Here is a 23,541-nt window from a genome sequence, read left to right on the forward strand (position 1 = left end):
TGGACATTGGTTCTTGGTCTGCACAGGTTGACAAATCTGCAATTATCTTGGGGAAAAATACCAGTGGACTCAGGAAATTCTTTGTGGACCATGATCAAGGGGCTGCATCACCAGCAATTGACATTTATAAAATTCAAACCACCGCAGCCGCCCTGTATGGTGTGGAGTTATGGGGCCATAGTAATTGTCAGAAACTGGCCCCCAGATAAAACAACTTTTTAAAGTCACTCCTTAGAGTCCCACAGAGTTTTCCCGACTGGCCCGCTTCACTTGGAGTGTGGGTTGAAGCCAATTTCTGGTGAGGTATCCCTAAGACGCTCACCTACTGATCCGACTCTGGGTGACACCTGAACTAACGGTACAGAGAGGCTTTAACTTATATACTAGAGTTACCAGGAGGGCACTCCTTTGCTTGGGTACATCATGTTAAACAGCAGTTAATTGCCCTCAACCTAGATGATTTGTGGCTAAATCCAGAGATGATAACTACAAGCAGTAAGCGCTCTGTGAAGCATGCAGCCCAGCGAGTCATGTGCGATCAATTGAAAAATGAATTTGGACTCAAAGACTATCATGATTTTATTTTCCCAGCCTATACACAAGCACTTTTACATAGATATTAGGACACACGCTCTGAAGGTTGCTAAATTGACTAGCAACTGGAAGGCTACCACTCCGATATTTGTCCACTGTGCGTCATGGACGTGGAAACTATTCTGCATTTCTTTATTTTCTGCGATTCCCTTAATGATTTGAGGGTGCTGCACTCGTTTACATTATTCAGAAAGGCTGCAGTATGCAGAGCTGCAGAAGCATTATTTTGATGCTCGCTGAGCACTCATCGAAATGCTGTCTACTTTGTAGCTTCGTTCATTTATTGAGCTTGGGCCGGCAGGAACCATCTTATTGAACTTTTACCCTATGCCAATTGACAGTTGCATTCTTTGTTATGATGTTACTAATTCTGGATTTTCATTAATACCCATATTGTGATCAATGAATTTTATGTTTTTTGAGTGATCTTAATTGTAATCCTTTGTGGGCATTTTTACTGATTGTAGTGTTTTTTGTTGTGTGCTAAAGACCTTTGAGTCGAATAAAGCTTTTATGAGCTGATCTGAACTCAAATCAAATATTACACCCACGTTTTCTATTCCTCCGATGGAAGTGGGGTCATTCCCGTCGACTCTGCCTGCTTTTAAGAGAGGGTTATGGATGTAATTTTGCAAGAGTTCCTTTTTAAAGTTTTAAATGGTCATGCATATAGATACAGCACAGGTAGCGGCAATGCAAACTTCCCCACTTCTTCTGATAAAGACAATATGCAAGGAATAAAAACAAACAATAACTAGTAGCTGTTTTATTAAATTTTACCTTCTTCTGGTTGGCTGGAGACAAGCTTCTGTAAAGCTTCCGACCCTGTTTACCGGCGTTCCAAATAGTAAACGTTGTCCAGTTTGCTAGTACCCTGCTTTCCAGGAATGACACTCGGTGAGCCCAGATGGTTTCTCTAGAAAATTGGGAAGAGATATCCATAAGCTTGCTTTGCATTAGGGCACTGTTAGTGAAATTACAAACTCATTTCATCATCACATTTTCAAACCATTTTTAATCTACTTAGTTATTGAAATTCGCAAGGCCATTTATTTTTAAAACAAACAATTATCCATAATGGTATTTATAAAAAAATATAGGTTCACTATTGTGTTGCAGTTTTATCACTTCTAAGAAAGGATTTCACGTCAGTAGCTCATTCATGCAATTGATGAGAAATACAAGTGGCAAGTTCCTTACATATTAACCTTCATGTAATGACCTAAGTTAAAACACTGGGGAAAATTCGGAAGAAGACATCAGTCAGGGCAAGACAGACAAACAAATCGACAATAAGGGGGACAAACACAGGCTATTGCTCTCTTCAGAGTGCAACTCATTAAAGATAGACAACATGTCTTCAGAATGTGCATGTAGGTTGCTCTGGACGATCCTTTGTTTTTCAAATCTGGAGTGTGTTCGCATGATTTCAATCCAGTCTTCCAAGCATGTTTTTTTTTCCTGGACTTCCTCAGTCATAGAATTTCCTTTTTTTCTGTCACCAACCCCATGAATAACAAAAGTCAGAGACCGCATCGCCATTCCCCACCCGGCTAAGGGCATGGGGGATAACCGCTTCAGGGGTTGTGGCAACAGTGTCCACTAACAACAGATCCACTCTCTCCAACACCTTGTACCAAAATAGGATAACCATATTGCCTTTCCAAAGCACATGTGTAAGAGACACTCCTCTCAATCTAGGAACCCAACACGCATTACTATCCAAGATCACCAACTTGATCATTTTAGCCGTGGTTCAATACAATCTAAAGACAGTATTTTGTTGAATGTTTCTTAAAGAAATATCAATCTTGTGTAACACTTTGGTTCATTCTTCTTCTGGGACTTCTCACCCCGATTTCATTAACCTACCCACGATGCTGTTAATGCTGCAGGAGGGGACGGGCAATGATAAGACCTAGAAGGAGGAGATCAGGGCTGTACGAGACTCAAGGTCCCTTTCCCATGTGGCAGCCGTTCATATGCATGTACCGGATGTGTACGTGGCACCTGTTTGTGTGAGGGGCAGGCAGGCATTTGCACGTCCCTTGAAATCTAGCCCAGAGAGCATTCCCCATCTAGTCTAGTAGGCGGGTGGCATTGGTAAGCCCAGGTTTACTCTCTCCATGGGTTGGGTCTCTTCAGCTTCATCCTCTTATTCAGTTGTTGATTCATGTTACCGCTACTACCCCCTTTGGAATGTGGCAATGCTGATGCTTGCAATTGTGTCCAGGCGCGGCGTCTGCCTTCTTTCACAACTCTCTCCGTTCCATGCCCCTGCTTATATCTACAGCTTAGTTGGTGTGGCAGGTGCTAACGTTCACCCAACTTTATACAGGTATGAACTATAGTGGCATTTATCGAGTGGGTGATGGCTGATTGCTGGGAGTCGGTTAGGGTTGCTAGGTTCTGTCCTCATGGGTGTCGGTTGTGTCCTATTAGACTTAGTGTTGTCTCTCTTGTTGTAGTAAGAGGTTCTTTATTCTGTTTTGGATGTTGTCATTGTCGTCCTAGATTTGTCAATCTTTTCCTTGCTTTCCGTTAGGTGGTTTGTTTTTTTCAGTTTGAATCTATGGTGTTGAAGAGCCAGGTTTTTTGTAGTTTTCTGAATTGTAGGTGGTTTTTGGTGTTTCTTATTTCTTTCGGGATGTTGTTGCAGGTTTTTGCGGCTAAGTGGGAGAAGGAGGAGCCTCCACGTTTTTTCTTGAGGTATGTTTTTTCTTATAGACGGATTGCGTTGCTTGATCTGAGGAGTCTCGTTGGCTTGTAGATTGTTAATTTCTTTTGCAGGAATTTGGCTCCTTGTCCGCTGATTGCCCTGTGTGTTATGCACATTATTTTGAAGGTGATGCAATGTTTGACTGGGAGCCAGTGCAGCATTTTTAGGGCTGGAGTGATGTGGTCTCTTTTGGACAGTTTGAGGAGGAGTCTGGCTGCTGCATTCTGGATCTATTGTAGTTTCTTCAGGAGGTCTTCTGGTATCCCGAGATAGAGGTTGTTTGCATAGTCGATTCTTGACATGATGAGGGCGACGATTGTGAGTGTTTTGTGGGTGAAGGAGAGGAAGGGTAAGACTCTTCTTGTCGTGTGAAGCAGGAAGAAGCATTTCTTGATTATCACATTTATTTGTGGTTCTAAGGTTAGGGTGTTGCCCATCAGGACTCCCAGATATTTTACTACCTAAGATGGAATTGATGCGGTTCCCATTTCCATTGGCCATGGAATAAAGGTGTTGTTCTCTTGATTTTTGGATATAATCATGATTTCTGTCTTTCCTGGGTTGATTTTCAAGTTGTTGGCATTGATCCAGTTAAAGACTTCTTTTAGACCCTCGATTAGGGTTGAGTGATCAGCTTGCGTGTTTTCGATTTTGTAGATGATTTGGGTGTCATCTGCATAGTTGTAGCATGTGATGTTGTATTTTTTGAAGATTCTGATTAGGGCCGTTTGGTAGATGTTGAAGTACAGTGGTGATAGTGAGGTCCTTTGCGGTACTCCACAGTCGTTGAGTCGTGGTGTGGATTTGAAGGGCTTTAACCAGACGGTTTCTGTTCTGTCTGCTAGGAAGGGTTTTGTCCATAGTAGTGCCGTGTCCGTTATACCTATGTCTTCTAGTCTTTTGGTTAGGGTCTCATGGCTAACGGTGTCAAAGGCTGCAGAGAGGTCAAGCAGAATCAGGCCTGAGGTTGTGTCGGAGTCCGCGTTTGTTTTTAGATTGTCCCAGATGGATAGTAGTGATGTTTCTGTTCCACTTGCGGGTCTGAAGCCAACTTGTGCTTGGTCCAACAGGTGGTGATTTTCTACGTGTTCTTGGGTTAAGTTGTATACATATGTTTCCAGGAGTTTAGCTGGGTAGGGAATGTTTGAGATCGGCCTGTAGTTGCAGAGGTCTTCTACGTCGCCACTTGTGTTTTTTAAGAGTGGTTTGATATATAGTGATTTGAACATTTTTGGTACGGTTCCTTTTGCTAGAGAGAGATTTAAGAGGTTTCTGTAGTATTATGATGGTGTTCCTTGTGCGTGGATTGATTTGTAGATGTCAGGCGGGCATGGATCCATGGGTGAACCTGATTTCTTGCTGTTTTTCACCAGCAAGACGAAGGCCCCTGCTGATATTTTTGGATAGTTTGGGAGTTTATGTTGTGGTTCTTTGTTAGGTTCGGTTGGTTGGATGTTATGGTTGATTGGTCCGTTTTGTATGATCTGTCGGATGTCGTTGATTTTGTTCTTGAAGTGGTCTGCTAGGTCGTTGCAAAGTTTCTCTCAGGGGTTTGGGGTGTTGTTGCAGCCTGGTGGGTTTCTCATTTCTTTAATGATGTTGAGCGTTTCTTTTTGTGGGTTTGTCTCATTAGTGATTCTGTCGTCATAATGCCTTCTCTTTGCCTTTTGTACTTCCTTCTTGTATGCTCTGATTTGTATCTGGAAAAGTTTTGTTTTTGTGATCATAAGGACTCATTGTGGGGGAGGTGGTCCTAGCTTCTCATGGGGAGGAGGTATTTCTATGGTCTCATGGGGAGGAGGTGTTCATAAGAACTCATGCGGAGGAGGTATCATAGGGACTCATGGGGAGGAGGTGTTCACAGGTTCTTCTAGCAATTAGGTGTTCGTGGGGGTGATGCGAGGAATGATGCTGCGGTATTCGTAGTAAAAACATTAAGCCATTCATTGGGCGATAACACAGAGATGCTCACAGAGGAACATGTTTATGACGCGGACAACTAAGAAAATACCTGTGTCCAATCCACTTGTGTGTGTGCCCCATTGCGCACACACGAGTGGTGAAGAGATTTTCGAGAATCAGGCCCTAAGTATTTTTATAGTGCTGTTCAAAAGGACAACCCTGCACCACGCACTTGCCTCGATCCAAGCACTAGTAACATTAGGGGTGGGGACTGAACAGTAACAGCAGGAAAGGATACTGGGCTCATTACTGCAATATGTCATGACATGTCATTGCACCAGTGCAAGAATACGGGAATGTCTTTGCATTGGCAGTAATGTAACTTTTTAGTTTTGGCTATTAGGTGGCGCTTAAACTGAAACTATTGCATGAGAGCGCAGCCAGGGAGAAATAGAACATGAGGTGGGATGCAGAGCCCGTAGGTGTTATCTGGCCACCTACCCACCCACTGACTGCCCATGGCCACGCCAATTCCTACCCTAGTTCAGGCTCTTGCACCAAGAGTTGGAGGACCAAACTTTTTCCTGTGTAAGCCCTTTGATCTCGACCCCCCAAGAACTAACATATGCCCCAATTGTTCTCGGATTTTGCACAGCATGTAAGGTGTCCCAGGGAGGCTGTTTCTCAGATATTGGTCCTCATTATGAGTATCGCGAAATCACCACTGGTGATACCACCATATTCAGTTACTCTTGCGGCTACAATATCCCCACGAAACTGGAGGCAAATCCTCGCGATTCTGAGGTGATGCAATTGCCCATTATGTGTTCCCAGAGGACTCCTTCTGGGTCTGGAGGAATAACAGCTGGTGGTAATTCCTCCAGTGGTCATTTCTGATTTTTTGAGATAAAGGGGAGGAAATACCTCACTTTTTCGTCAAACTCTGTTACCCCCCACTATTATTAGCACAGCACAATACTCACAAGGAGGCCCATGGTCCTAACAATAAACAAGTCATAATAGTGGGTTCTTTTAGCACTGTGCACTTTAGTACTGATTTTTTATTTATGACTTTATCGGTGACTTAAAAAGTGCCACATCAGGTGTTTTTGTGGACGAGTACGAATAAATAATGAAGAGTGAAAATGTCTGGTTTTATTGTCTGAAATCAAACCTATTATGTCTTCAGATTGCTTTACATCGTGTGTGGGCCATAGTGGAGAGCATTACTTTCTTCTAAGCATGTCCTAAAATGCAGAACTGTCCTTGATACAATGGTTTCTTGCAGAGGTCAAGTCCTAAAAATTAAAGTGGGTGGACTCATCAACAAACGCAATGGGATGTGACATCGCCAGAAATTAGCATATCAAGGTGAAATATGCACATTTCATTAAATTGGCTTTGCATAACTACCCAAATTGAACAGGACGAATGGCATTTGCCTTTCATGAAATCGACACACACACAAAACCACGAGAAGATATTTTCTTCTAATAGTGTTTTTGAAAACTTTAAAAGGTGTGCATGTTTTAAACTCCACGAACCAGTACAAATATTTCCCTGGGACTTGCAGTACCAAAATGGGACATTTCACCTTTACTTGTTTGTTTTTTTTCATCAAATGATATAGTTTAGTGGTGGAGTGTCCGGCCTACAAATCTGCCGACTGCGATTTGATCCCCGAGTTCAGCTTTAATTCAGAAAGAGGACATTCAATGTTTCTCATTTTAGCTGGGGGGACTGAGTCCCCCCTCTGAATAAAGTGGGTGGACTCCGTCCCCCCGCGTGTACCCTCGACTTGAGCCCTGGTTTCTTAGCCCTTGCCTCTGCAGCAGAGTGGCAGCTCTGGCTGCTGTCTCACTGGAGAACCAAGAGGCCCCCCTGCTATTATTTCCTCTGCATGCTGGTCCTCTCCCTGCCTCTTCCTCTGCTACTGCAACCGTGCAACAGTGGTGCACAGAGAGATATTGCTAACCGCCCTGTAGTATTTGGCTCCAGGGGAGCAGAGACGGAGTGCAGTTGCATCGCTATATCTGCCAACGAGCCAGGCCTGGCTGATGGTAATTGAGAAGGAATGGAATGAAATTGGGTGGGGCCCTCCAAAGGAACCCACAGTGTATGCGACACAAACACCATCAGCAATGTGTTTACTTTGAAATGTGTTCACTGTGCTCAATGCAGTCAGCACTTCACCCTATTTAACGCCCTTTATTACATTACGTCATTGCTTAGAACCGGCATCCTCATAAACTAGACTTTAATAAGTCGTATAAGCGCATTGGTGTTTGTTAGAGTGGGGAGTAAAGGTTGAATAAACATAGAGATGATCATATAGTACCTCCGCAGGCGCCCTGTCCCATACCCCAAAATTACTGACTACGTCCATATAAACCCACACAATAACCCAGCTACTATCTTTTTTAAAGAGGGAAGCTTCCAAAAACATTTCCCCAACATCTCAGTCCACAATTACACCATCGACATGCGCACACTATTATTATACGTTTATTTTGCATTGCCTAAGCACTAGGCGCGTCTGAAAGGCCTTCTTGTGACGCACTCCAATAATTACAGGCCTGTACACAATCTGCTGTTACGCCTCAAGTTTTTACGAGAAACGTGTCCTTTTATTAATCTAGTAACTGCAAACCGGCTGGCTGTGTGGCCAAAGTACAGTACACCCTAGCCCGTCATTTAATAAAAGGGTTGGGGTGTGGAGTTATATCTGTCTAGCTACACTGCCGTTTGGAACTCGTCACACGTGACAAACTGCCAGCCACTGACAAAGATTCTTACATTTCATTTCCGACCCTGACAAAAAAATACTGATAGAAATTAATAAAGGACGTCACCTATGAGCGACGCGTAGTGGTAAAAAAAACCAAAAAAACATTTTTTTTTCAGAAGATCTTTGGTGCTGCTTTCTAACACACCAAACTGTTGATATTTTTTTTATCACAGCTTTTCATTGACATGTGCTGACCCCGAGTGTAAAATCTAAAAACGTTAAAAGATCCTTGGGGCAGACCGAGAGTACGAGAAAAAAAAGCAGCAGAAGAAGGTCCAGGAACAAAAACCTGCTTGTTCCGCGGTTAGCCCAGTCGCAAACCTCATTACTTTTGTAATTAAGAGCGTATTGGAGCAGTCGAAGGAGAGAAGGGGCGGAAGGGCAGAGAAAGGATGCAGTGTCAGCAGGCAGTTGCCAACTAAGGAAGCTCTCGTGGCGGAAGCAGCCGTGAATGGGCCCACATAACTCAGGCCAGAGCCTCCCTCCAGCCACGGAGGGCTGCGCCTTCCGCTCCCTCTTCCTGTGCACGCCACTCGGCAGCTGAGGGATGGAGAAGGTTCCGCCACAGAGGAGGACAAATCGCGAACTTGTCACAACACTCTGAACATTTAATAGACCCTGTGATAATGACTTTTCTTATTGATAAAGGATAAACCACTTTTAACGGATCTCTGATACTGACCACTTAAATGAGCTGAGAGACAACTTCAAAGAAGCTCCTCTAATTGCATACAAGAAACAGAGAAAACAAGCACAATCTCTGACCAGGAGTACATTTCCACTAGATCAAGAACAAGGAAGACCTAGAAAGTACCCTTGCATGCAGTGGATCTGCCATAACAACCCTGCAGAACCGAAAAATGCAGATAAAAAGTGACATACATCTGCAGATCATCCAATGCAAAAAATGTGTTCACAGCAATTATGTGGGTGAGACCTGCAAAGAGCTTTGTTAAAGAATGGACCTACAAAGGTATACCATCTCAAACCACAAATCAGAAACACCAGTGCATCAAAACTTCACCCAGGATGGGCATTCCTTTAAAGGATCTATAGGTGATGGTTTTAAAAGGTTGACTCCCAAATACCACACACAGAAGGACGTGGCAGCTCAAGTACCTGAAGATTCTTAACCTAAAAGACAGCGGTCTTAACATCGATATTGGGTTTATGACACAGTACGGCCAACTTTGAGCCCAGGTCCAGTAATGCAATTACATAAAAAATGTCAGTAGACTCCCCTCCAGAACCATTTCTCACCAAGACCTGTCATACACTACTGGTTAAGCTCCCTAATGCGTGAGGGGAGCAAAAACACTAACAGAAATATTGGGTATCTAACCTCAAATGTTTAGCACCCGGAGACTGCTAGGGGGCGTGCAACAAGATGGCCGCGTGTTAATCGGCTCTGTGTTGCCCTATCCAATACCAAGAGAAACATCATGATTAACCACTGATTGTGGAATCCCTGTGCTGGAGGTGAGGCCGCGGAGTGATTGTGTGAACAGCGAGGCACTCAAGGAGCAAGAACAGGTGGCCGCGAGAACGAACAGAGATCCGGCATAGGGCTTAGGAGGGTGGAGTCAGCAAGTCCTTCTGAGAGGAAGCCAGGGCAGTGTAGATGACATGAAAGAGGGATTTGGCATGGTGGCAGCAGTGGAAGAGCTGTGGGTCAGGGGAGTGGCAACAAGGTGAAAGCAAGGATGATCTGCACAGCTGCTGGAGTGAAACAGGCAGAGAGGTGCTTGCCCGGAGCTTTGGACGTGTGGAAGGGGAGTCGGAGCCATAGGCCAGGTCTTAGAGCACCAGTGGATAGCTGTGCCCCAGTGAGAAGAGCAGGACGAAGAGAAGAAGTGAAGGAGAGTGGAGATGTAGGCACGAACAGAGCGGCGACAGAAGGGCCCGGGGAGCGAGGGCCAAAACGGTGGTGATGAACTGCAGGTGCAGAGCGGGGGGAGAGCAGTGCATTCGCCTTGCAACAGTCAGTGAGAGCAAGAGAGGTGGCAAAGGGAAGGCAAGGGTAGTCTATAAAGCGTGGGCGGAGGAAGAGATGCCCACCGAGAGCCCACGAAAGACAGTGGAGATGCTGGTAGTAAAGGCCGGGTGAGCAGGGCGCCGATGGAGATCGAAGCTCTGGTGTGAAGGGGAGTGTGGAGAATAAAGGTTTTGGGGTACAAAGTCTCGGTGAGTGAGTAGCGCATGAAGGGGCCTGAGGGTAGCAAAAAGAACAGGCCTCTGATTTGGTTGACAGGGGAGCAGTGGCAGCACAGTCCAGCTGAATGTTGCGTCACATGACCCGCACAGCAAGTACACGAGGTGGTGAAGTCAGTGAGAGGGCAGGACAGTTCTGAAAGGATCTCATAGACAGCTGAAATCGCACAAGTTCACAGCCACGGCCCACAAGAGAGTCTGTGTCGTGTGAGGGGTGAGGAGAACTCCGAATACAGGGCCTCGCAGGTAGAGTGAAAGTAGAAGGGAAGCCTAACTGCAGTCGAGAGCTTGAGTCAAGTATGCAGGAAGCCATAAAGTACAAGGAGGGGCAAGATATCTGGGCACTGCAGCAATATAGACGGACAGACAGAATGGAAGGGAGTGAAAAGAAAACTCCCCCACGAGAAGTGGACAGGAATGAGTACAACCACCTGGTCATTAAAGAAGATGCACTAGTTCTGTTTGACTAATGTGAAGCATTGCTGTGCGTTGAGCGAACACATAAATGTGGCTTAAGGTGTAAAAATCTGATAGGACTGGATTGGTATCTTTGCTTATCACATTTATGAAGCATTTAATCATTTCTGTTGCACGTTGTATCCTTGTTGTGGTCATTCATTTGTAGCTTTTGTTGCACTTCAGGTTGCTCACAGTCTCTCAGGCAGAGGTCTTTCCTGCACAATATGTTTTTTACTATTGCCACCGAAACCTGCTTGGATGTTCTTTTAAAAAAAATCTTGATTATGCTTTGCTGCTATGCAATGTGCAATATGTGATTATTTATTGTTAAAATGTTTAGACTTTTTCAAAAAACTCTTTTAAAATATGTTTATTTCAGGTGATTAGGTGCATGTATTCTATTAGCCTGCCTTCTCTGTTGTTGCAAACGTATGCTATGGCTCACAGCAAAGAGGGTCAGATACCGGTGGGCCCACCCCTTTGTGTTAATAATGGAACTTGGAAATTAGGATTTCCTTATAACGATGGGGAAGGAGGCAGCTACAGTGCTCGAACAGCTCTCTGAAAATGAAGCGGAGTAGGAGAAGTGATGACGTTTTTTATAAACAACGAGACACCTCCACGTGGCCCGTTATCTAGGCGAAAAGAACCAGGTGTCAGGAAATTCTTTTGACCATGCACACCTTCCTCTCAGAAGACACAGGGGGCACTTCGTCAGGGGACTCTCTTGGGCAGGACTTCTATGAGTGTGGCATTCCCAACGTAATAAGAAACAGACATACCAGAAAGGAAGAGGTGAGTATGAGGACAGGCCAGAGCGCAGCGAGCGGATTCTAGTGGCGCAGACTAGGATGGGTGTCTCAGGTTTTTTGTACTATCAGGGGTTAAGTTGGCTGGGGGGTGGTGTTGGGAATTTGGAGGAGAGGGGTGGCAAGGTGCATTGGATCGAAGAAGTCAGGTTGTGGCTACAAGGAGGTGTCTTGTGAAAAAAAGAAGGGGGTGACTTGTTGGCACAAAATAGGTGCACAGACCGGCAGATTGGGTAGCTCAGGTTGGGGACTTTTAACGTCAAGGGAATAAACTCCCCAACCAAGAGAGCCTTAATGGCCAGAGAATTTAAAAACATTAGGCAAAGGGAGGAGAAACAGAGCCAAAGTTTATGGGCACAAGTGGTTTAGACTTTCTGGTCGTCGGGGACTTCAAAGAAGGGGAAGCAAGGATTTATTTTTCATAAAGTTTTAGCATTCAATGTGTTGAAGATTACTAGAGCAATGCGAGAGAGCACACTCATGTCATTGGCGACTCACAGGGAAAACAAGATCACAGTGCTGACACTTTACTGCCCGAAACAGGGTCAGCTACTATTCTTTCATCAAGCACTGGATCAGCTACTCGATGTGGCAGAGGGCTTCACCATAGAGGGTGGTGATTTCAACATGTGGGCGAACCCGGGCAGGGATAGGCTCTCGTTGAGGAAGACAGTGGAGAACAGCGGAACATGAGTGGGAGGGGGCTGGCTGAGATCCTCAGCACGTAGGGATTGGTAGATATTTGGAGACAAAGGAATCCGGTTGAGAGAGGTTTAACTTTTTATCCTATCCCGCATGATACATCATGAGCGATTATTTGTTGCTTAGTAAGAGGACAGAGCATATGGCCCTGAGTAGCAGTAAACAGCCGTTGGGATGGACGAACCATGATTCTGTAAGTATGGGTATAGATATGACAGGCCCTCAGAAGAAGGTTTATGCTTGGAAGTGTATTGATTTGCTCTGGAAGGACTGCATCTTTGCTGAGGAGTTGGTGGAGGAGATAAGGGGCTACTTCGAGTTAAACGATACAGGGGAGGTTAATGTGTGCACGGTTTGGGAAGAAGCATTGAGGGGCATTCTAATACCTGAAGGGGCAAGGGCAAAGAGAAAAAAAGGCTGTGCTGGAGAAAACTCTGAAAAGGGACATAGTTAAGCTGGCAGAGGGGGTGAAGGAGGCATGGGGAGACACCCAGGATGAACAATTATTGGCTCTGAAGAAGAAGAAACAAGAATTGAAAACCTTAAAGATGGGTGAAACGGTTAGGAAAGTGAGATTTCTAAAACCAAAATTGTATGAGAAGGGAGATAAGGCGGAGCAACGTTGGCAGCACGGCTCAGGAGGCAGAGGCTGACAAAGTGGGTGGACAAAATCAGGGAGGGAGATGGGAGAATTAACTCCACATGAGAAGATATAGGGGTAATTCATAGATTTCAGCGCAGAGGCAGCGCACGCGAGCAGCGCAGAGAGGGAGCATGCGCCAGTGTGCGCTAAACAGCATTCTGGCGCACCGCATATTCATGGAATTCCCAAGCCATTTTGAGCGCTGGTGCAGAGAACATCCCGCAGTGCCAGTTACGCCCCCAAGAACGCCCCTTGCACAAGGAAAGGCATTGAAATCCCAAATGCAGCGCAAAGGGCCGCGCTAACCCTGCACCAGTTTACAGGGCTGGTACACTGTAATTGCATGAAAATACTACGCGCACACTGCTCACGGCACCGAAAAGCGTGAAAATGTACTGGCGCACCCCTCGGAATACGCATACCCCGCTCGCGCCAGGTAAACTGCGTAGAAAAAGCACCCCCTGTGGCATGGGCTGCCTGTGGGGCATGCCCAGGGTGGATGAGCTTCCTGCGGGGCATGGGGAGGGTGAGTGGACTGCCTGTGGGGCATGGCCAGGGTGGATGGGGTGCCTGCGTGTATTTCGGGGTTGCGTGGGGAGTTTCACACGCGATAGGCCTTGGGCGAGAGCGGGGTACATGTATTTCGGAGGTGCGAGGGGAGGATCACACGCGATAGGGCTTGTGCGAGCGGTGTACGTGTATTTGGGGGATACAAGGGAAGTTTCACACGCTATACTCCAGGCGAGAGCGGGGTACGTGTATTTGGGGTGTACGCTGGGAGTTTCACATGCTATTTGGCATTGTGGGCCCTCCTGGGTGTGCGGTTCCCCCCTCACCATGCCCTGCAGGCAGCCCAAACCACAGGGGACTACCCTACAACCCTCACCATGCCCTGCAGGCAGCCCACATGGCACCATGCACTTGTGAGCACTCTTGTGAGCCCCGACTCATGTCCCCCTGCACCCGCACCCACCCAGCAGTGACGGCACCTGCCAGCAGGCCACGACTCATGTCCCCCTGCACCTCCACCCACCCAGCAGTGACGGGCACCTGCCAGCAGGCCCCGACTCATGTCCCCCTGCACCCCCACCCACCCAGCAGTGACGGGCACCTGCCAGCAGGCCCCGAATCATGTCCCCCTGCACCCCCACCCACCCAGCAGTGACGGGCACCTGCCAGCAGGCCCCCACTCATGTCCCCCTGCACCCCCACCCCCCCAGCACCTGCCAGCAGGCCCCGACTCATGTCCCCCCCCCATCACGTCATCACGATCCACCCTCATGGCCCTTATGGCCACCCAAATCCCATCCCACGCCACCCCAGTCAAAACACCCAAACAAGTATTCCATCCACATTGAAATCCCCACGTCGTGATAGATCCCATATGACAAGTATGCACATCAATACATGTCCATCAGACACATACAATGGGGGCAAGTGAATGAGAAAACCCACAGCGTGACATGCACAAAACCAATGAGAGAATACCACACAAATGAAGTATGAAATCAAAATGTATTAAATACAAAATCAACGGAATCAAAGAAAATCACACAAAAAAAAAAATAAACTAAAGGCTGGATGTACAAAATTAATGAAAATATATGAATGCTGAATCCAAATAAATAAATGAAAATGGCTCCAAAGGGTTTGTCCATCAAACCAAATCCAAAGGTAAAAAAAACTGAAAACCATTGCTCCATGGAAAAATAAAAATCAATGAAGTAAAATCCAGTCCTGAACTATATACAATGTAAAAATCCAGGTCCATGAGCCCAACAATCCAAAAGGAAACCTACAAAAAACCCTACCTAATAAATAACTATATACAAAAAGGTGGGGCATAGTCCATGCACCCCAAATGAAAGAAAAATAGAAAGGAAACCTAACACTAATGAACTATATACAATGGCGGCGGGCAAGTAATACGGCTCACTTGTTGATTTCCCGGGCCAGGGCATCATCAAACTCCTGTTCAACGTCCTTGAGGCGGGCTGGTTCCCTGGCCCCGAGGTCTTGCAGGGATAATGCCATGTCCACCTCCAACTCCCTGTGAATTTCCTCGAGGCACTCAGCCCGCCTCAGCGCCCTGCGCATGGAGTTCTCCGCCCTGAACATAGTGAGCCATGCCTCTTCCACCCGCCACCGCTCCGCATCTATTTGCTGGCCCAACCGCTGCCACACGGAAGACACCCCCAATCCAGGGTCCTCCTGCCCTCTGGCCGATGCCTGCCCCTCTGATGTTGATGGCCCCGAGCCATCATCGCTCCCACCTTGAGCCTGCTGCTGCCGTGCATGTGCCCTGCCTGTTGATGCCTGCACATACTCCTTCTGCTGAGGTCCAGTTGTTGGGATGGCCACCCTTGCTGGACCTTCGACTCCCGACTGTGGCAAGGTGATACTTGGCCCGGAAGATGGCACAGAGGACGACTGGCGCATAGGGGGTTCAGTTGAGGAGGGGGTCGGCACAAGGCCCAGCACATGGAGGAACCCAGCACCGGTGATCCCTCCTAGCCAGTCAACGCGGTCAACGAGGCATCTGAAGTAACGTGCAGCGTCCTCACGAGAACCCTGCACATTATCCCAGATGCCAAGTTGACGCAATGCCACCCCAGCCAGGGCAGGCTGAACATGGTCCCGGATTGCCACATCCGCAGGGAGAGGAAGGCCAGTTGTTGTTAGCGGATCCCCTCCCTGAAAACGTGTCTGGACGAAGGCATCCCTGCTGGTGTGGGATGATGCAGTCACAGGATCGGGGACAGGATTACACACAGGCACCTCTGCGGCCGCCTGTGCTGCTTCTTGTCCCTGCCCCTGGACTGCACCACTAGCACCAGTGGAGTGCCCCCCTCCAGACCCCGTGTGTGGCCCTTCCACGGCCTCCTCCTCAACCAAACCCTCCACCAACCTGGATGACTCGGTGCCATCTTCCTCCATAGGCCCCTGTGGGGTCTCAGCTGCCCCTTCTGCTGCCGAGGAGTCCACCTCTGACCTCCGCCTCTTGGACCTACTCTCGGCAGCTGCGGCTGCAGATGCGGCACCAGACCCCTCACTCCCCGACAAGATGACAACTTGGGAGGGGAGCTGGGCTGTCGAAATCAAAATAATATTATACCTCCTATCGCATTGTTTGAATGTATGTTGGCCTACGCCAAGTTGTCTAAAAACATCGTGTAAATAGATTCCGCGGCAAGGTCTTGACCTTAATGTATTCTGTAAATCGCCATCTTGGATTTAGCCGCCATTTTAGGTTCTCTTGTAGTGTGGAAGTCACCCTGAACAACAAAATGGAGGCCGAATGACATTTGAAGTGGGATTCTGGCCGTTGTGACCTCCGCACACATGAATAAGTAATATGCCTGCAGGCCACTTGTTGGGGTCGCGAACTGAGACCTTGTCCTATCCCTGACCTATGCGTAAATGAACAACTGTATCAGCGGAACTGATCAAATGCATACATTATGGGATTGACCTGGCAACAAACTCTAGGCCTGGATCCAAGAATGGTTAACCCGCGAGGGGGTTGGCCAGAGCTGGATAAAAAGTATAAAAACCCGAATATCCCAATGTACGGTCTCTCACACTAACACGGCGAACTACCGTTGATAGTTCGTTCTGTTACTCTGAGGGCCGAATAGCTATCCGTTTGTCAATTGACTTTTGGTAATTGTTGTATCTTTGAATAAAGCGCTTTGTATGTTCTTTGTAACCTGTGTTGGTGTGTTTCCTTTGGGCTTCCCGGCCTCATATCAATGTTTCTGTTTCAACAGTTGGCGCCCGAATAGGGACCCTCAAGATTGATGCTGGATCATTGAAGGTTGACGCAGACTATCGAACCGGGATCGGACGGTGTGATTCTGCGGGCCCGACCGATCGAGACGCGATACCTCGGCAGCGCAGCACGATCCGTTCCTTGTACGATAGTCGTGTGGTCTGACACGGCATCTTGACGAGGGTCCAATTTTGAGGTGGGCAGATTTGCCGAAACCACCAAACACAAGGTAAAATTCGTTAGGTAAGTTCTTTGGTAAACCGTACGGTCCTCCTTAGGTTTGGTCAGGTGCAGTCGTGACCCGGCTCTTAATTTAACCCTGACAATTTGAATTTGGCGTATTGTATCTGCAGACACAATTATTGAACCAGGTAACACCAATTTTTTGTGAAATGCCTGGGAAATTGTCTAGCTGTTTTAGGGCTCTGTTCCGCAGCGATCGACAAACCTTGGAATTTAGCCGCCCGGCACCACAGGAGGGGTCGCCGGCGTGTACTATGTACTGTAAGTATGGTATTGGAAGTATAGTATTTAATGATATTTGGCACAGACAGACCAGACATGCCTCCGAATTTCAGTGGCCAATCAACGGTAGTTTCGAGATCCCCCGTATTGAATACTTAGAATCGATCTTGTTAAAGAAAAAGGCTAGACCAGCAGCCTTTGATGTGTTACAGAATTGGAAGAAAGAATCATTACAGCAGCTTAAAAGTTGGGATAAACATGCACGTCGTCATAAAACAAACGCTGAGAAGGCATTATTATATGATAAAGAAAAGCGGTCAGAATCAGTTAAAAATATGGATAGAGCCTTTTCACTCGGGATCCAGAAAATGTACCCCTCTAAAGATTTCCATGTTTCTGAGGAATTTATTGAGAAATTATTAAATGAACGCAGGCCCGATGCCTCAGCGCCACCTCCGTATGCTCCTATTTTGGGCGCTCTGCCCATTCCTGCTGTTGCTCCTGTTGTTACTCCTGTTCCCCCTATACAACCTATTGTTCGTAGTCCTTTGGTTGTTGTTCCTCCGCCTATTGCACCGCCCCTTCCCCCTGCACCGATAGTTGCACCTTTGTTAAATTTACCTATACCTCCGTTCCCGAGTGGCCCCGTATTGACCGAAGTCGATTCAGGTGCAGGGTCAAAGATTGTGACTCGTAGTACTGTTTCTGCAGATAAGAAACAGGAATTGTTTGCATGGGCTAAGCATTGCATGGAGAAAGGTGATCAAGCTAATGTTTTTTCCACATTATCTAATTTGAATAGTTTTCCCGAGAAAAATGTTTTTATCGAAGGTTTGGGGACTCATTTGTGTGTGATGTGGGGTAGATTACAAAATTCGGATCTTCCACAAGGGGTGAGAGATCTGAATGCTTTGGCACTTTCGAGGGACACAGAGCAGAAAGTATATGGACATGTTGAAAGATTGTTTGAGTTTAGGAAAGACTTTGAAAAATCACGAGATGAGGATGATAAAGATGATAGAATATATGTACAGACACGGTTCCTTCCGTGCCGTAGATCGGCACCTGAGGAAGTACGAATTTGTACTAAAGATGCGGTTCGATGGATCTCGGATTCATCGATACCGCCAGACGAAGTGTATGACACGTATAGTCAGTATACAGTAGAAATGCAAAGAAAGGTAATTCAGGTGATGGTACAGCACCTGCAGGAGGAATGTATAAGGAAGAGGGTTAGTTTCCCCATAGAATTATTGGGGATTTGTAAAAGGGCTTTTTCGCCCGACACTTCTACAGCTGCCTTAGCACTCGACCTGGCCCTGTTGCTTAGTAAGCGGCCGGAGGTACCTATATCTCAGTTGCCTATGAGAGAGGTTCCTCCGACCTTTGTCCCAAAAGTTGAGATCCCCGCCAACGCTGGGACTGGTGCCCCCGCTGTGGATATCCCTGCACATTATGTATCGCAATTCGTTCATGTCCCGTTTTCACGACAGGAAGTGAACACAATTAGACAATCAGTTCCCGATATTAGGAAAAACCCGACGGGGTTTTACAAAGAGATAGAGTCCGTTTTACAGTCCTCTGTGTTCACCTTGAGTGACATTGACTTGTTATTCCCTGTACTCCTACCCGTAGATGTATGGAAACAGGTTCGGACAATAGATGATGTGCCGGGGTTGGGAGATACGTGGGCAAATATGATTAGAATTGATGGAGAAAGACCAGCTGGTGAGAAACCACCACAGGTAATACTTACTTTACCTGATAGGATTGTCGCTAAACTAAAAACTATAATTCCAGAAAAAAGGATTATTTGGGACAAGCTTACGGCCTGTGTCCAAGGGAAAACTGAAGGCGCCACCTAATTTTTTAATAGATTTGAGCAGGTATTTTCTGATTTCAGTGGACAGGATTTAGGTACAGAGTCGGGGAAGAGGTTGTTCGTGGACAAATTTGTACGTGGATTGTTACCTGACATCCAGTCACAAATTATGTCCTCTGAGAGCGCTTGGCAGGCAAAATCTCAATCTGAGGTTTTGCACATGGCTCAGTATTATGAGAACCATGTTAATAATGAGAAGGAAAAAATTGAAAAGAGACAGGGAGATTTGAAAACCAAAGTGTTATTACAGCAAATTGTTAGAAACCCCAGAGGAGGTACGACACAGACTAGAGGTCAGTACGTTCCAAAAGGAAATGCTCCTCTGAGTCCTGTAAATATTAATCAATGTGCTTATTGCCGCCAGGAAGGTCATTGGCGAGCACAGTGCCCTGTCCTTCGCCAGAGGTCAAGCAGTGTGTTTGGGGGTATGGGTAGACGACCTAGGGGCCGCCCTGGAGCAGGGGGCCCTGACAGAGGTCAGCTTTTACAAGATTCTCAGCAAACTTTTTCACGGGAAAATCAGACCTCGAGTATGGACTCGAGAAACATATTTGATTACCCTTCTGCTGCCTACCTTTCTGAAGAGCTTCCTTCTGATGAGGCTCTATTTCATTAGGATTGCCCGAAGCAGGGTTTGGAACCTTCACCTATTCCCGTTAATCAGAAAGGCCCCTACGTTGAATTATTAGTGGGGAATAGGAAACACCAGTTTTTGATTGACACTGGAGCACAGAAGTGCTCCATTGATCATTCTCGGGTTCCAAACATCCCACTGTCAGGGCAAACAAATGTTTCCGTAGGGTTCTCTGGGGTACCAACTGTCTGTCCGGTTTCTGCGCCGGTATCCGTTTCTTTGGGTCCCTTCACGGACCATTGTCCTTTCCTTCTCACTTCGAACTGTGGAGAGAATTTGCTGGGGTTGAATTTGTTAAAGAAATTGAACGCAGTAATTCATTGTTCTTCGGATGGAGTACGGCTAACGGTTTCACCACAGCAACTTCCTAATTCTCAGTTCTTGATTCGACCTTTACCTCCCGAGTTCAGCATTGTCCCGGAATGTTTGTGGGTGGTGGACGACAATGATGTTGGAGTGTTACAGATTGAGCCCGTTTAAATAGTTCTGAAACATGGGGTGAAACTGCCACGCATTCCGCAGTATAAAATATCAGTCGAAGGTGAACGTGCTTCGAAATGCATTGGCCCTCATTACGACCCTGGCGGAATCCGCGGTGCTAAATGCACCGCGGAGCATGGCGGAAAGCCGCCGATAGCGCCATGGGGGTTGGCGGATTTACCACCCCATGCCGACCTTGGCGGAGCGGTAAATCCCCAATCCCCATTTTACCCTTCCCCATTCCCATTCTTGCCCCATAGGGTATAATGGGAGTGGGGAAGGAGTTAATTACGCCGCCGTAAAGTACGGCGGCGTAATTAACAACGAGGTCCCTTAGCGCCATGGTTTTCTCCGCCCGGTAAAACCAGGCGGAGAAAACCTCCATGGCGCTAAGGGAACTCGTAGTACGGCGGACGGGTCCGCCGCGATTAGCGCTGGCGGAAACCCACTCCGCCAGGGTCCTAATGAGGGCCATTGTCTCCGATTTTGTACATCGTGGGGTGATCGAGGAGATTACAGGTAGTTTGTGTAACAGTCCGATCTTGCCCGTATATAAGAAAGGCGACAATGCAATTCCATACCGGTTCATAATTGATCTTCGTGCTATTAACTGAGTGGTCGCCCCACAATTTCCTATTGTGCCTGATGTGACGACGATATTAACAATGATCCCTGCTACGGCTACGCACTTCAGCGTTGTGGATTTAAAAAACGCTTTCTTTAGTATCCCTATACATAAAGAAAGCAGATATCTGTTTGCGTTCACCTTGGGGGGACGCTCATTTACATTTACAAGGGCACCTCAAGGGTATACTGAAAGTCCCAGTATTTATAGTAGAGCCTTGAAAGAGCAGCTCGACACCCTTGAATTGCCACCTACTTGCACACTGCTTCAATATGTTGACGATTTGCTTTTGGCTGCAGACTCTGAGAGTGCCTGTAAAGAAGGCACTGTACTGTTGCTTGTTCATCTAGCTAAAAATGGTCACAAAGCTTTGCTTAAAAAAATTCAATATTGTTGTCAGGAGGTTGCCTATCTAGGCTACCTCCTGTCAAAGGAGGGGAGAGGATTGACACCTGAAAGAATAAAACACATTTCTGGCATGTCTGTTCCAAATACACAGAAGGAAGTCAGAGCCCTGATAGGTATGGCTTCTTACTGTAGGTTGTGGATCCCGAATTTTGCACTAGTGATAAAACCGATGTTGGCTTTGACGAAGAAGGGCATTTCTCTGCCACTGTCATGGGAATCGGAACATCAACGATCATTTGAGCTTCTCAAAACCGCGCTATGCTCGGCACCGGTTCTGGGTACTCCAAATTATGACAAGGCCTTTGTGTTGTTTGTGCATGAATGTGATGGATGTGCTTTGGCTGTGTTAACACAGGAACACGGAGGGAAGAATAGGCCGTGCGGCTACTACTCCTCCGCCCTTGATCCTGTCGCATGCGCTTTGCCAAGATGTTTGCGCGCTGTCGCTGCTGCTGCCGCGTCTGTAAAACAGAGTGAGGGAATGGTCCTAGGCCATGACTTGATTTTGATGGTACCTCACTCTGTTGATATTCTATTGAACAAAACCCAAACGCAACACCTCACCTCAGCACGGTTAACAAGGCATGAACTAATTCTGTTTGCCCCTCACATCCAAATTAAGAGGTGTTGTGTTCTTAATCCGGCTGAACTCTTACCTTTCCCGCAAAACACTGTTTGCAGTGACGAAGAATTACATGACTGCCTGTATACCACTGAACAAGAAACGAAGGGCAGAATAGATCTCATAGATACTCCTTTGGACAATGCAGAAGGGGAGCTGTTTTGTGATGGCTCCTGCTTCAAACTTTGACAGCTGCTTATGCAGTTACTACATTGAGCAAAGTTGTCGAAACTAAAAAAATTTCGCATAACTCCGCGCAGGCCGCAGAGATTATAGCATTGACCCGAGCTTGTGAACTTTCCCAAGGGCGAAGAGTAAATATATATACTGATAGTCAGTACGCATTTGGGGTGGCTCACAACTTTGGAAAGCTTTGGTCGGAAAGAGGGTTCCTGACCTCACACGGGACCAAGATCCAGCATGGCCCCTTGATAGTGCAATTACTTTCGGCACTCTCACTCCCTAAACAGTTAGCGATCATGAAATGTGCAGCACATCGCAAGGTCATAGATGATGTGGGCAAAGGGAACGCTTTTGCGGATCTGATAGCCAGACAAACAGCCACAGACCTTAGCACGGATATGTATGCCTCGAGGGAAATGAGAGATGCTTGTATAATGGATGAAGGTATTGGGTCTGTGCGAGATATTCAAACTGATGCCACAATGGAAGAATCTAAAAAGTGGGCTGAAGGAATGGGGAAACTGGATGACGAAGGGTGTTGGGTGGATACATCCGAAGGGAAATGGTTGCTTCCTGATTCTTATGTATTGGCAATGGTTACGATGGCACACGGTCCTACGCATGTGTGTGCCCAGCAGATCACGAAAATGTTAGAACAGGTTTGGGTAAATGACAAGATTCTGGACACTGCAAAGAGGCACGTCCAGAACTGTATGATCTGCCTGCAGCACAATGTGGGTAAGGGGACAGTGACTCCAAGGGGAAGTTTTGGGCCCCCTTCTGTCCCCTTTGAGGTCATTCACTTTGATGTTATTGAAATGGAGCGATGTAATAATCTAAAATATGTTCTTGTAATTATTTGTGCCTTCAGTAAATGGGTCGAGGCTTTCCCCGTCAAAGATGCTACCGCCATGACCACTGCAAAGATTATGGTAAAAGAATTCTTTCCTCGATTTGGGCTCCCGAGGATAATCTGGTCGGATAATGGTCCTCACTTTATCGCAGCAGTAATTTTGCAAATATGTGCAGCCCTATGTATTGAGAAACAATTTCATTCAGCTAGACATCCTCAAAGTGCTGGGTTGGTAGAAAGACACAACGGTATTTTAAAGAATAAACTTGCAAAAACATGTGCTGATACCAAACTAAAATGGCCAGATGCTTTGCCTATTGTGTTATTAGCTATGCGTACCACACCTCAGACTAGAACTGGGCTTTCTCCATTTGAAGTAGTAATGGGGAGACCTGCTAACATTTGGGGTCTCCTGAAACCTAAAGCCCTGAGGGAGGTGGAAAATGTATTGCTTGTAGACTACTGTAATAAGTTAACTAAAAACCTGTATTTCATTTACCACCAGGTGCATGCTGCTTTACCTGTACGGTTCACGGGCCCAGGACACGATATACAGCCTGGAAGTTGGGTCCTCGTAAAGGCCTACGAGAGGTCTTCCTGTCTCGCACCTCGCTGGCGGGGACCCCATCAGGTGTTATTGGTCACCAGGACAGCAGTGCGGGTGGCTGGAAAGAAGAACTGGATTCACGCGACGCACGTCAAGAAACTTCCTCACCCGACGCCACACGTTACAGAAGAAGCAGAACCCCTCGCTGATGCTACAGTCTCTGATCTTGGAGTAGCAAACAGC

At 46.7% G+C, this 23,541-nt stretch overlaps 1 protein-coding gene across 1 annotated transcript in view; it reads right to left on the reverse strand.

Moving 5' to 3' along the window:
• The window catches only part of B3GNTL1 (UDP-GlcNAc:betaGal beta-1,3-N-acetylglucosaminyltransferase like 1), a 2,124,914-nt gene that overhangs the window by 251,541 nt on the left and 1,849,832 nt on the right, over nt 1-23,541 (reverse strand). Inside the window, exon 9 of the mRNA XM_069654544.1 lies at nt 1,375-1,510. Coding sequence (XP_069510645.1) covers nt 1,375-1,510 — 136 coding nt within the window. The remainder of the gene's footprint in view (nt 1-1,374; nt 1,511-23,541) is intronic.

This window comes from Ambystoma mexicanum, chromosome 3q, assembly GCF_040938575.1.
Source record: "Ambystoma mexicanum isolate Mex_15411 chromosome 3q, UKY_AmexF1_1, whole genome shotgun sequence".
In the NCBI taxonomy this organism is placed as follows: domain Eukaryota; kingdom Metazoa; phylum Chordata; class Amphibia; order Caudata; family Ambystomatidae; genus Ambystoma; species Ambystoma mexicanum.